Source organism: Branchiostoma belcheri, unplaced genomic scaffold, assembly GCF_001625305.1.
Source record: "Branchiostoma belcheri isolate BF01 breed outbred unplaced genomic scaffold, Haploidv18h27 scaffold23, whole genome shotgun sequence".
In the NCBI taxonomy this organism is placed as follows: domain Eukaryota; kingdom Metazoa; phylum Chordata; class Leptocardii; order Amphioxiformes; family Branchiostomatidae; genus Branchiostoma; species Branchiostoma belcheri.
The window spans coordinates 489,785-500,089 of NW_017803824.1; the positions used below are offsets into that span (position 1 = coordinate 489,785).

General features: G+C 43.7%; 1 protein-coding gene across 1 annotated transcript in view; it reads left to right on the forward strand.

The window, feature by feature from the left end:
- LOC109470537 (guanylate cyclase soluble subunit alpha-3-like) overlaps positions 1-10,305 on the forward strand; it is a 56,899-nt gene that overhangs the window by 35,596 nt on the left and 10,998 nt on the right. Inside the window, 4 exon segments of the mRNA XM_019769502.1 lie at positions 1,618-1,688; positions 6,786-6,916; positions 7,309-8,021; positions 10,039-10,218. Of these exon segments, the coding sequence (XP_019625061.1) occupies positions 1,618-1,688; positions 6,786-6,916; positions 7,309-8,021; positions 10,039-10,218 (1,095 nt within the window).

A 10,305-nucleotide genomic window follows, 5' to 3' on the forward strand; every position in this document is an offset into this window, starting at 1 on the left:
ACAGCATAATTTGAGAAGCCGTGGATGGGTCTTTCGTATGTAGGTATAAAGTTCCCTTATAGACTGACTACATATCTTGAGATTTTTACATCTAGTAGTCTCCAGTTTCTTAATTTCCATATGCATATTCTTTTCCACCAACGGATGATTAATGGTTGCAAATTTCGCAATTACGAAGAAGACAATCCCGAGAGAGTTCCCGGTACCAAACTAATATCACCACTAATATTCATCCGTAAGCAGGTCTGTACCTCAGATGAGGGCGGGTGGATCATGCTGCGATTGTATCTGGAGACTCCACGTCTTGACTTAATCGCTCTATCAGTAATTCTTTAACCATGCGTCATGCGATACATTAAAACTTAAGTGTTTTGCAGCGCTGTACTAATACTAATAGCTCGTTATGTTTGTAAATAACCAATTATAACTTGACGGAATAGATCTACTTGAAACAGTCGAATGGCTTTAATGAGACTCCGTGAAACTGAAACTCCGTGATACTACAACAGAATTGAACTAAAACGCCGTGTATAAATCTATACTTTCCAACACAATGGGAAAATTATCAAGGAATGAACAACCACTTGCTACCGTGAGGTTACGTTATGCAAACAGCACACGTGACTCGTTGAGCAGTGTAGCAAACTTTGCAGAAAGTCTGCGGCGTCCCCCGTCACTGCTAAGCGATAGCTGTAATGCCATGATGTATATAGTTTCCTTCACCCTTGCTGCAAGTCTAATCCATTGACAAGGAGGATTTGAAAATCCTCTGTATTGATTACAGCATTATCTTACTTACGATGGGCTGTTTACTAGATCCATCATGGATAAGGTACAGTTGACAACACAATCCATCTCCCTGTCAGGAACTTTTAAGAATCGCTGGCGCCTTGTTGAAAGCATTCAGCCACGGATTTACGTTCAGCACTAAAAATACACCCAGTCAATGCCGCGGCATTCTCTTGTTCTACCTGCTACGCGCACAAGGTCACATGTAGCGGCTGTGTGTAGCCTGATACACCCACGCGCTGTGTGTTAACAGGCGCAGTCAACACCTTCTTTAGGTCTACCTTTGTACATGCTGTGCCATACATGTTTTGCCATTAGGCATTTGAAGGAGGCCAATAGCTCGGCAGGAACATGACTATACTTTGCCATCCAGCTTTTACCACACGTGTCTATAACAGTTGGGATTTTCTGAGGCTGGTGCTAAAAGCTCTCCCATTGATAATCACTTTGATATGGAAAAGTTGTCCAGGACCATTTTGCATTTTGCGTACGGTTACATGTTTGATATTTCATTCCTACAGAATTCAATGCCTCCTATCTGTCTGTGTGTGTGTGTGTGTTTGTATGTATGTTTATATGTATGTATGTATGTGTGTGTGACTGTGTGTGTGTGCGCGCGCGCGTACGTATGTGTGTGTGTGTGTGTGTGCGTGTATGTTTGTGTGTGTGTGTGTGTGTGTGTGTGTGTGTGTGTGTGTGTGTGTGTGTGTGTGTGTGTACAATTTCATTGGATGCATTTTATGAGTGGCATTTTATCGCTAACGATGAAACAATGTGCACAGTGACAGTGACTTAATAAACTGACCACCACTGTTTCACCTCCTGCAGCAAAACTTCATGACCCTTGCCCTCCGCCGTCTGCTGACGTCATGGGGTCCAGAAAAGTGGGAGGCCATCAGGTGAGCCGGTTTTCTCAAGCTCAGTTAAGTTTGCAATAGATTTGCTGAAAAATTAGACTTTGTTACTTCCGGATGGAAGTATTGTTTTGTGTGATGCTAATTTATGCTGGATTTGTATGTTTGGGTTCCGTAAGTTGGGGGCGGTTATTCTTGATTGACATTGTTTTGACCCGGTATGTCCTGGGACATTATAGCGGTGTAAGTTTCGTCATACAATCGTCACGTGTAAGAATGCGTTCTATGAGTTGATGTACTTCATCATCGCAAACGATTCCTTCCGGAAGTTTCTACTGTGATATTTTGTATTTTGATCGAAGAGCCTACGAAAGAACGTTTTGCTACATTAGGACATTAGAATACTCCTGGATCAAGTAATCCGTATGGATCTGAAAATCCATTAAGTTATAAATCGCGATGAGGGGGAACAAGCTCAGTAGCGTACGCATCCTTCCTCTCTTGACAACAACTTTAAAAGGGCTGAGCCAAAAGGCTAGTTGAGGATATCTGATGGAGAAGGCTCTAGGCGCACACACGTCCTTTTAACGGATGATAGGTTGCCAAGGCCGTGCAATAAATAACGTTATGTAACGACACGCGCAGTTACATAATAATAATGGTGTAATTACATAACGTTACAGTCGATTGAGAAGTATGAGAAACAGACGCTGAGAGAGGACTAGAGCATACTCAACGATTGCTCAAGATATCGATGTTTTAAATCATCTCTGATCAATTCTAGAAGCTTGAAGACAAGGGGAATTGAGAACTTCTTAGTCTTGTTGATATATGCATACTAACATGAACCAATCAACATCAGACTGAGAACCTGGCTGGAGGATGCGATTTCTGGTTTCCATAGCGACAAAGAATCCTGCGCTCCTATTGGTAGTTCTAGGAATGTGGATATGGTTCTCTCGAGTTAGAGCACAGGCGCTAGGCCACCGAGTTTTTGTTGAAAACTATGTTGTTTTGTAAACCATTAAAAACTATTTTCAACTTGATTGTTTTGCATATGTTATAACATACACTATGTACTCACTCAGTCCGTTGCAATCACAATACATAAGGAATGAACATGATCCGTTGAGTCATACATTCTGACAAACACCGTGAGCTCGGTCCGTTGAAAGATTCATGAGAATCATACACTCAACACAAACACCGTGAACTCGGTCCGTTGAAAGATTCCCGAGAATCATACACTCAACACACACTGTGAACTCGGTCTACAACCTGACGAGGATTCCAAAGAACCATACGAACATATACCGAAGATTGCCGAGAGCCGAACGGCGACTTCCGAACGCTTTAGCTTGGTTAGGTACTAAGTACTAGTATACACTAGGTGCGAAATGCAATTTCAAAACATCCTATTTTCTGCGAAATGCCACAAGGAAAATAAAAGTCTTGATACTATCTATACTTTAGGGGTAACTATGTAGCCATGTAAACTTTCTTGGGTTACTATACCATATTTTAAAGAAGATATAAAGCATTTTGTAAAGTCCGATTTCCGGCGAACTGCGTTACCAGCAGTAAGACAATGACATCACCGCTAGCCAATCAGACACACGGTAGGCACCCACATTTCCCGCGCGGTTCTAAAATGGAGACGCACAGAAAGGCTACATCATACGACATGCTATGTGTACATGTACTGCCAGGCTGCTCTAAACACGTCCACAAACCCCACCAACACATTTTCAGTTCTACATATGTCTCCCAGGCACGAGATTTGGAAAGTGTAGTTGTGCCCAATATCTCTAGATGTACGATATCGTTGTCCTCTGAGTCTGGGGAGGCAGGGACCGAACGTGATTCTAAGTCACATTTTTGCTGCCACCCCAGTTGGTAACGCAGTTCACGGGTAGGTGTTTCCTACCCTGTCATCTTTTTGAAGTTATCATCGCTAGCGCTAGCCCCGGCTTGGGGTTCTATCGAGTCGAGCAGCGGTTTTGCGAACGCGTTCGAATAACTGCGAAACCAGTTCTACTCCCGTCGGCCTTTGCGCCATCTATCTCTATCAGAACGCCGATTCGGAAGTAACAGCTAAGTAATGAGTGTGCTTTTTATTGTGTGATTCAGCCGACCAAGTACCCAGTATGTGTTATATATGTATGAGTATGGAGAATTCTCGGGAATCTTTCAACGGACTGTGTCCACGGTGTGTTGTGTTGAGTGTATGATTCTCGGGAATCTTTCAACGGACCGACCTCACGGTGTTATGTGTTCAGGGTATGATTCTCGGGGATCTTGTACGGAGTGCACTGCACAGTGAACTTGTTGTTCAGTTACCTAAGTATATATTTAAATAAAGTAACAACGATCTCAACAAAAACTCGGTGGCCTATCGCCCATGGTTAGAGTTAGTTCTCTCGAGTTCGAGTTAGTGAACGGCCACAAGATGCTACAGGAGAAGAGGCCCAATCGGCCCCTGACAGCGTGGATTGTGTAACACAGGCTAGTAGCTGTTCCTCTAACATTCTTCATGTTAGTCATCGCACGCGATGCACGTAACACCCAGGCCACGAGGATCACGTCTTCACCCCCTTGTCTATTCCGATAGGATGATCACCACAATCCCGGCGAGGAGCACTTCCGCTCAACATCAACAGGGCCTTTGATGTTCGCGGCCATGAATGTCTCACCCTGCTCAACAAAGCGTCCGGGACGTCCGAGCAAATGGACGGGGAGCCACTTAGCGCGTCGGGAATTTGTAGTTGATGTTTCATGATGATATATTTATATATATATACAGCTTTGAGAGGAGGTTAACGGTTTAATGGAGTCCTCGCCATGCAAGCAGGCGTGAAATGGTTGCATGGTTGGTGAGCCTTGGTGAAGTCGTCTGGCTGTGCTTTTATTAAGACGCATCTGAAAATCACGTGCACAAATCCACTGTAACATCTTTATAAAACATGTCTGAAAGTTTTATATAATACAGTAAGTGGCATGGAGGATTAAAGTGTAACTTCCAAACGCAAAGTAAAAAATCGCTTTGAAACTTTCTGCAACTTTTGTCGCCAATGTTTACCGAATTGTGTGTTGTATCTAAATAAAGTGACGTCCTAGAATCGTGGATTGCTCATTTCTTGAAGCTTTCCAGTGGGAAACTTGGATAGGTTTAATTTTTGTTTCGGAAAATCACAGTTCAATTCAGTTTATGTCACCAAAGTTAACTTGTTCATTGAGTCTTACTATATCCGCGCAGACCTAAAACACATCTCTCAAGCCTGAAATCTCCAATTTTCTTATTGCAACAGGTTTGCAGAAAATCATGACGTAGCCTTCAGCTGTCCACTTAGTAGTCGTTATATTTCATGTCCAGCAGCCAAATGGCTTCGCAATATAAAGTTAATGTACTCGCGTTTACGACTTTTAGAGCTCTGCCGAAAGCCGTTACCATCAGTTATGCCTACTTGACGGCAGTACAGTCAAACTGCCATACCTCGTGAAATATAGGACGCTGCTAGAACTACAAAACTACTATTCTACAAAAGTAGGTATTGCTATTCGCCCCGTCTGGTTGAAATTCCGTGGAGCCATCGGTCCGGGTTCGCGGCCCGGTTCTGGACACGGCTAGGAAAGAGTCGCATCGTCATTTCGGATGGGGCCGTAAACCTGGCGGTCCCGTGTATGAGGGGGCTTATGGCCTAAAGCCTCTGCACGTAAAAGTTAGGGGTGACCCGATGTGCATGGCTAAATATGCGACCCATAGCGAATCTGCATTGCACTACTAGCTTTGTAAGCTTGAAAAGGCATTTGAAAATGCTTCACTTCAGTTAAGGACGACAAAAAGAAGAAGAAAAGAAGTACAATTTTGTATAGGACGACTTAGCCACCTTGAATGTAGTGCTAGTATTTTCGTATGAACGATTTATCATTCGCTGAATGTGCATGCGATTCAAGATGCCTGCAAATGAAGTTTTGAGACTGAAATTGACTAATATTGAATAATCTGTCTGTGTGTGTGTGTGTGTGTGTGTGTGTGTGTGTGTGTGTGTGTGTGTGTGTGTGTGTTTGTGTTTCCGCACATTTGTAGTCAGCATAACTTCATAGCGCCTTTATGGATTGTGATGATATTTGGTACGTTGGTAAGTCTTAGGAAGACAAAGGTCAAGGTCAAATATGGGCCTCCTGGTGAATGACCTTGGTACTGCAGCAGAATATCCGGTTCTTGTATCTTTTTTCCTAAACATGCTATATATGGTCTTCACTTTTTGGTGACAGATAGCTTTTTTTTTGTCAGGAATAAGTGGTGTGAGTTTGGTACCCCAGCAGCTTGTTTAAAGTTGTTTTTGTTTCTTCTTCTTCGTTGCCCGCTGACATCTGAATTCTAAGATTGACGTTGGCGCAAAACAGCAATGCAACGTTTCCATCGTGTCATGCAGGCCTTTTGGGATCGATCAAGTCAGACTGTACTCTGAATATTATATTTTACACAATGAAGGGAATGCTACCCAGAAAGTGTACTAAGATGGAAGGTATTGAAAGACATTAAAGTAACCTGTTGGAAACTTGGATGCGAAGTAAAACTTTGGAAAATTGCGCGCCCCAGAATAGATATAATCACGTCAACAGGACATGTTATGTATAGTTCTATCTCATCTTCAAATTGCCGTAACGGTGCGTGGAATTCTCGGGCTATTGGGTACAATTCTTCATAAAGATTTCGCTCAGAGGGGATCGATTTTCTTGGTCTTTCTACCAGATTCCCATACGTTGTAGCCTAGACAGTGATCCCTTTCAAGCATTAGAAGCTAATTCATCATTGCTATAAGCTGGTGTCCTTAAATCATTACCTATTCGCAGAAGGAAAACATTGTCTTACTAAGTTTCTTCTTCAAACAAATAAGATCAATGACCTGAACCAGGCGGCTGTCACCATGGTAACTGGTGCTGTAGCAGACAGGTCCTATTGTGTTGCATTACATTATGTAGTAAGTTGGAGGGGCTGGTCACCATATATATATGAATGCGTTTTAGTAAGAATAAATAGCACAATGGTTTGTTGAGCTAGACCGTGCGAAGGTTAACATAATACATTTGCTTTGTTTGCAAATATTAATTGAGTTGTGTTTTGTCTTTTTAATTCAGCTCCAAGCTTGGCCTGCAAGATGATGACTGCTTCTATAACGGGCTGGAAGACACCAGCTGCACGAGATCCTCGGCTGCATACGACCCGCAGCTCATCCACAAGCTGGTCACCACTGCACCGGACATCATCGGTAAAGCAGTATCCTCTCTAATCTCCAAGCAGGTCTTTTGGTGGCTGCCAAGACACAATCAAATTGGCCAGGCCACCGGTGGCGAAATGGTTACTGTCTGGCTGATGGATATAGCCTGGCCAATTTGATTCTGTCTTTGCAGCCACCAGAAGTTCGACTTGGAGATTATATCCTTTCCAACCTTTTGGATCTGTGTTTGATCACAGTAATGCACTTTTTTAAAGATTTTTAGTAAAATCAAAATTTCCTTTTAGGAAAGCCTGAACATCTGACTGTCGTGAACTTTGTGTATGTATCAGAGATCACCCCTCGTGGTTTAAGAGAGGCGTCTTCAATTTGTCGCTTTATATGAGTGTGTTTTCTCTGAGATGTATTTTTTTCTTATCCAACAGGCGTGGATGCCCCTACTCTGATGAAGAACTTTGGGAGTGAATTCTTCCGCCTGTGCGACCAGGAGTACGGGTTCATCCTGCGCTCTCTGGGCGCCACTCTTCACGACTTCCTCAGCAACTTCGACTCGCTGCACGAACAGTTCAAAACCCATCCCATCTACTGCAACAGGACGCCGCCATCTTTGCGCTGCATCCCACGTGACGACGGCAGCCTCGTTCTGAGCTACGCCTCTCCATCCGGGGACTTGGAGATGTTCTTGGCGGGACTTTTGCAAGAAGCGTCTCAGCAGATGTATAACGTATCGGTAACGGTGTCACTGACGCAGCCTTGGGACAAGAGCGCCCAGCTCTGCCTGTATAGCATAGAACCCAGAGAGCGAAAACGCTCGGTAGGAAAGACGTACCACAGGTCAACAGACGTGTCGTTGAAGCCAGCAGACTGTAAGATCTCCACCCAGTTGTTCTGCCACACCTTTCCGTTCCACTTCATTTTCGACAGAGAACTGAAGATACAACAACTCGGCATCGCTCTGCAGAGAAACCTACAACCGACGATCGGCCTGGCCGGACTCAGAGTCACCAACACTTTCGAGTTCATCAGACCTCTCATGTCTAAGGACGAAGTCACGTTCGAAGGAATGTTGGCTCGGACTAACCTATCTTTCGTCTTAAGAACTAACGTGAAGTCCAAGAAGGCAGACAGCCTTGTGGAGGTAAGACATTCAACTTCCTGTTCGTAACATCCTGTAATGTAATGTCCTGTGATACTTGTATATGCAGCAGGGATTGAAATGCCTTCTACTTCCGGGACGGAAATATTGTATTGAGCGGCGCTGGCTTATGAGGAATTTGCATGTGTTTTGCCTTAGCAGCGAGGATTGGGAGTTGACTTTTAGTTGATTAATTTACTTTAATGACACAAATGTATACAGGAATGGATGAACAAGTATCATACACGTTATTTCACGAACAAGTGGGTGAACTAATTTCAGAAAGTCACCTGAAAATTGTAGTCGAACGGGGTAATACCCATTACGCGGAATTAGCCTCCCCCTGGTGTGTTATCGTGTGTGTAATTGCCAGTGGTAATTTAGAACTTCCGGAAGGTCAACTTACCGATCGGTTCGCACGTCTTGCCGCTGGCCAGAACAAGACGACCATGTCAATCAAAAGTCTAATTTCACGGTATCGATTCCGTACGGCAAGGGGCCCGACCTGGAGGCTGGAGCTGGGCCAGGCTTATTTGAGTTTCCGGTTATCACGGTGCATTGGTTCCGTGAAATATCGCTGGAGCGTTCGTCAAACCAAAGGGAAGCACGTTTATAACGTAACGCCCCGTCAGAGGATTACGTTTTCTCCACTTTATTTAGTATAAGTTTATTGTGAATTCATACTCGAGGGCTAATTGCAAGTACATTGGAAATGATTAAACAGTAGTAAACAATAAAAAAAATAAAGTAAATTGAGAACCCTCGAGTGATGATATTTCTAATACAGTTATTGCTGGGTTTAATTTCTTCGCTGTATGCAGTGGAGTATGGAATGCCCGAGGATTTGCGAGATATATTTATAAACGAATAGGGAGCTATTGGTAGAAAAAGTTGCAGTTTTAAACGGTGGTCTTTCCAAAGTTGTTTGCAATTGTGACAAGTTCTGAGCGAACTTGCAATCCATACTTTTGCGTCTTTGTTGGATAATGTACGACCGGAAACTTTTCCCAAAGACAAACAACGTCTAAACTTTCTTCATCTCTGTGAGAGATTTTCCCACGCAGTTTGCTTCCCAGGCGAATTTTTGTCTCCCTGACTGAATTTACGAACAGAAACCCACACGTCGTAAATGATGTGGATAAACATTTAGGTTCCGCAATTCCAGCAGTCTGCAGTAATTGATAGGAACAGTAAACCTGCCTCCGGAGGCAGTCCTGTAAATGATACACCACTTCCGAGTTGGCAAACTTTACCACCAAGGCATTATATCAATTTGTACGGGTGGAAGAAAAATAGGCCCTACAATTTTGTGTGAGGAAAGAACTGGAGAAATCAGATCATCTTTGCTAGCAAAACAGAAATATCCGACTGTGGTCCAATTTCAAACAACTCTTGCATGAAGCTTGTTTGATTCTCTGCAAATTTAATACTGCAATGTAGCTGATGACATTTTTGATTCCCAGCTAAAAAGTTTTGAAACAAAGTTCTGACAACTGCGTGACACAGCCTGTTGCAAGTCTATCGTGAACTGGGTGTTCCCCAGGGCTGTAGTGTAAAAGCTCTATGCCGCCCGGCTCAACTAAGCAGCCAGCAGGAGTTTTAACAAGAGTTTTCTACAGCTCAGTACATAGCAACCGAATCCAGGATAGACTGGATACCAGGCTATGCGGCACACAACATACGGGTTAGATGATATGTGATTCACAACACCATGACACACCCTTGTATTCAATGCCTACATTTTCTTAGATAGCTAGTTTTCTTAGCAAGCAAATCTTCTAAGGACGCTAAGTTTTACTGGGTTTGCCTGTACCACTTGGTAGTTGATAAGCAAGTCGGATTACAAAAGAGAACTTCCCCACAAGTACATCCTTCTTTCGAAGCCAAATGCACAAGTTTGCTCAGTCATGAATTATACAGGTCTATTCTTAGTACACTGCTTGTAGTAATGTCGCCTGCGTATGTAATTGTTAACGCAGAAGTGAAATATGGTTGTTTGCCCTGTGTAATCTCTCACCAGGGCACGGAGCTGAAGGGTCAGATGCTGTACCTGAAGGAGACAGACTGCGTGCTGTTCCTGGGATCTCCCAGAGTCAACAAACTAGAGGAGATGATGGGGAGGGGCATATATATCTCCGACGTGCCGATCCACGACGCTACACGGGACCTGGTGCTGGTGGGAGAACAAGCTAAAGCACAGGTGAGACGGAAGTATTGTTTTGGGTGGTGGTTTGGGAGGGGTTTGTATGTGTCTTGCCAGGATGCCACACGGGACCTGGTGCTCGTG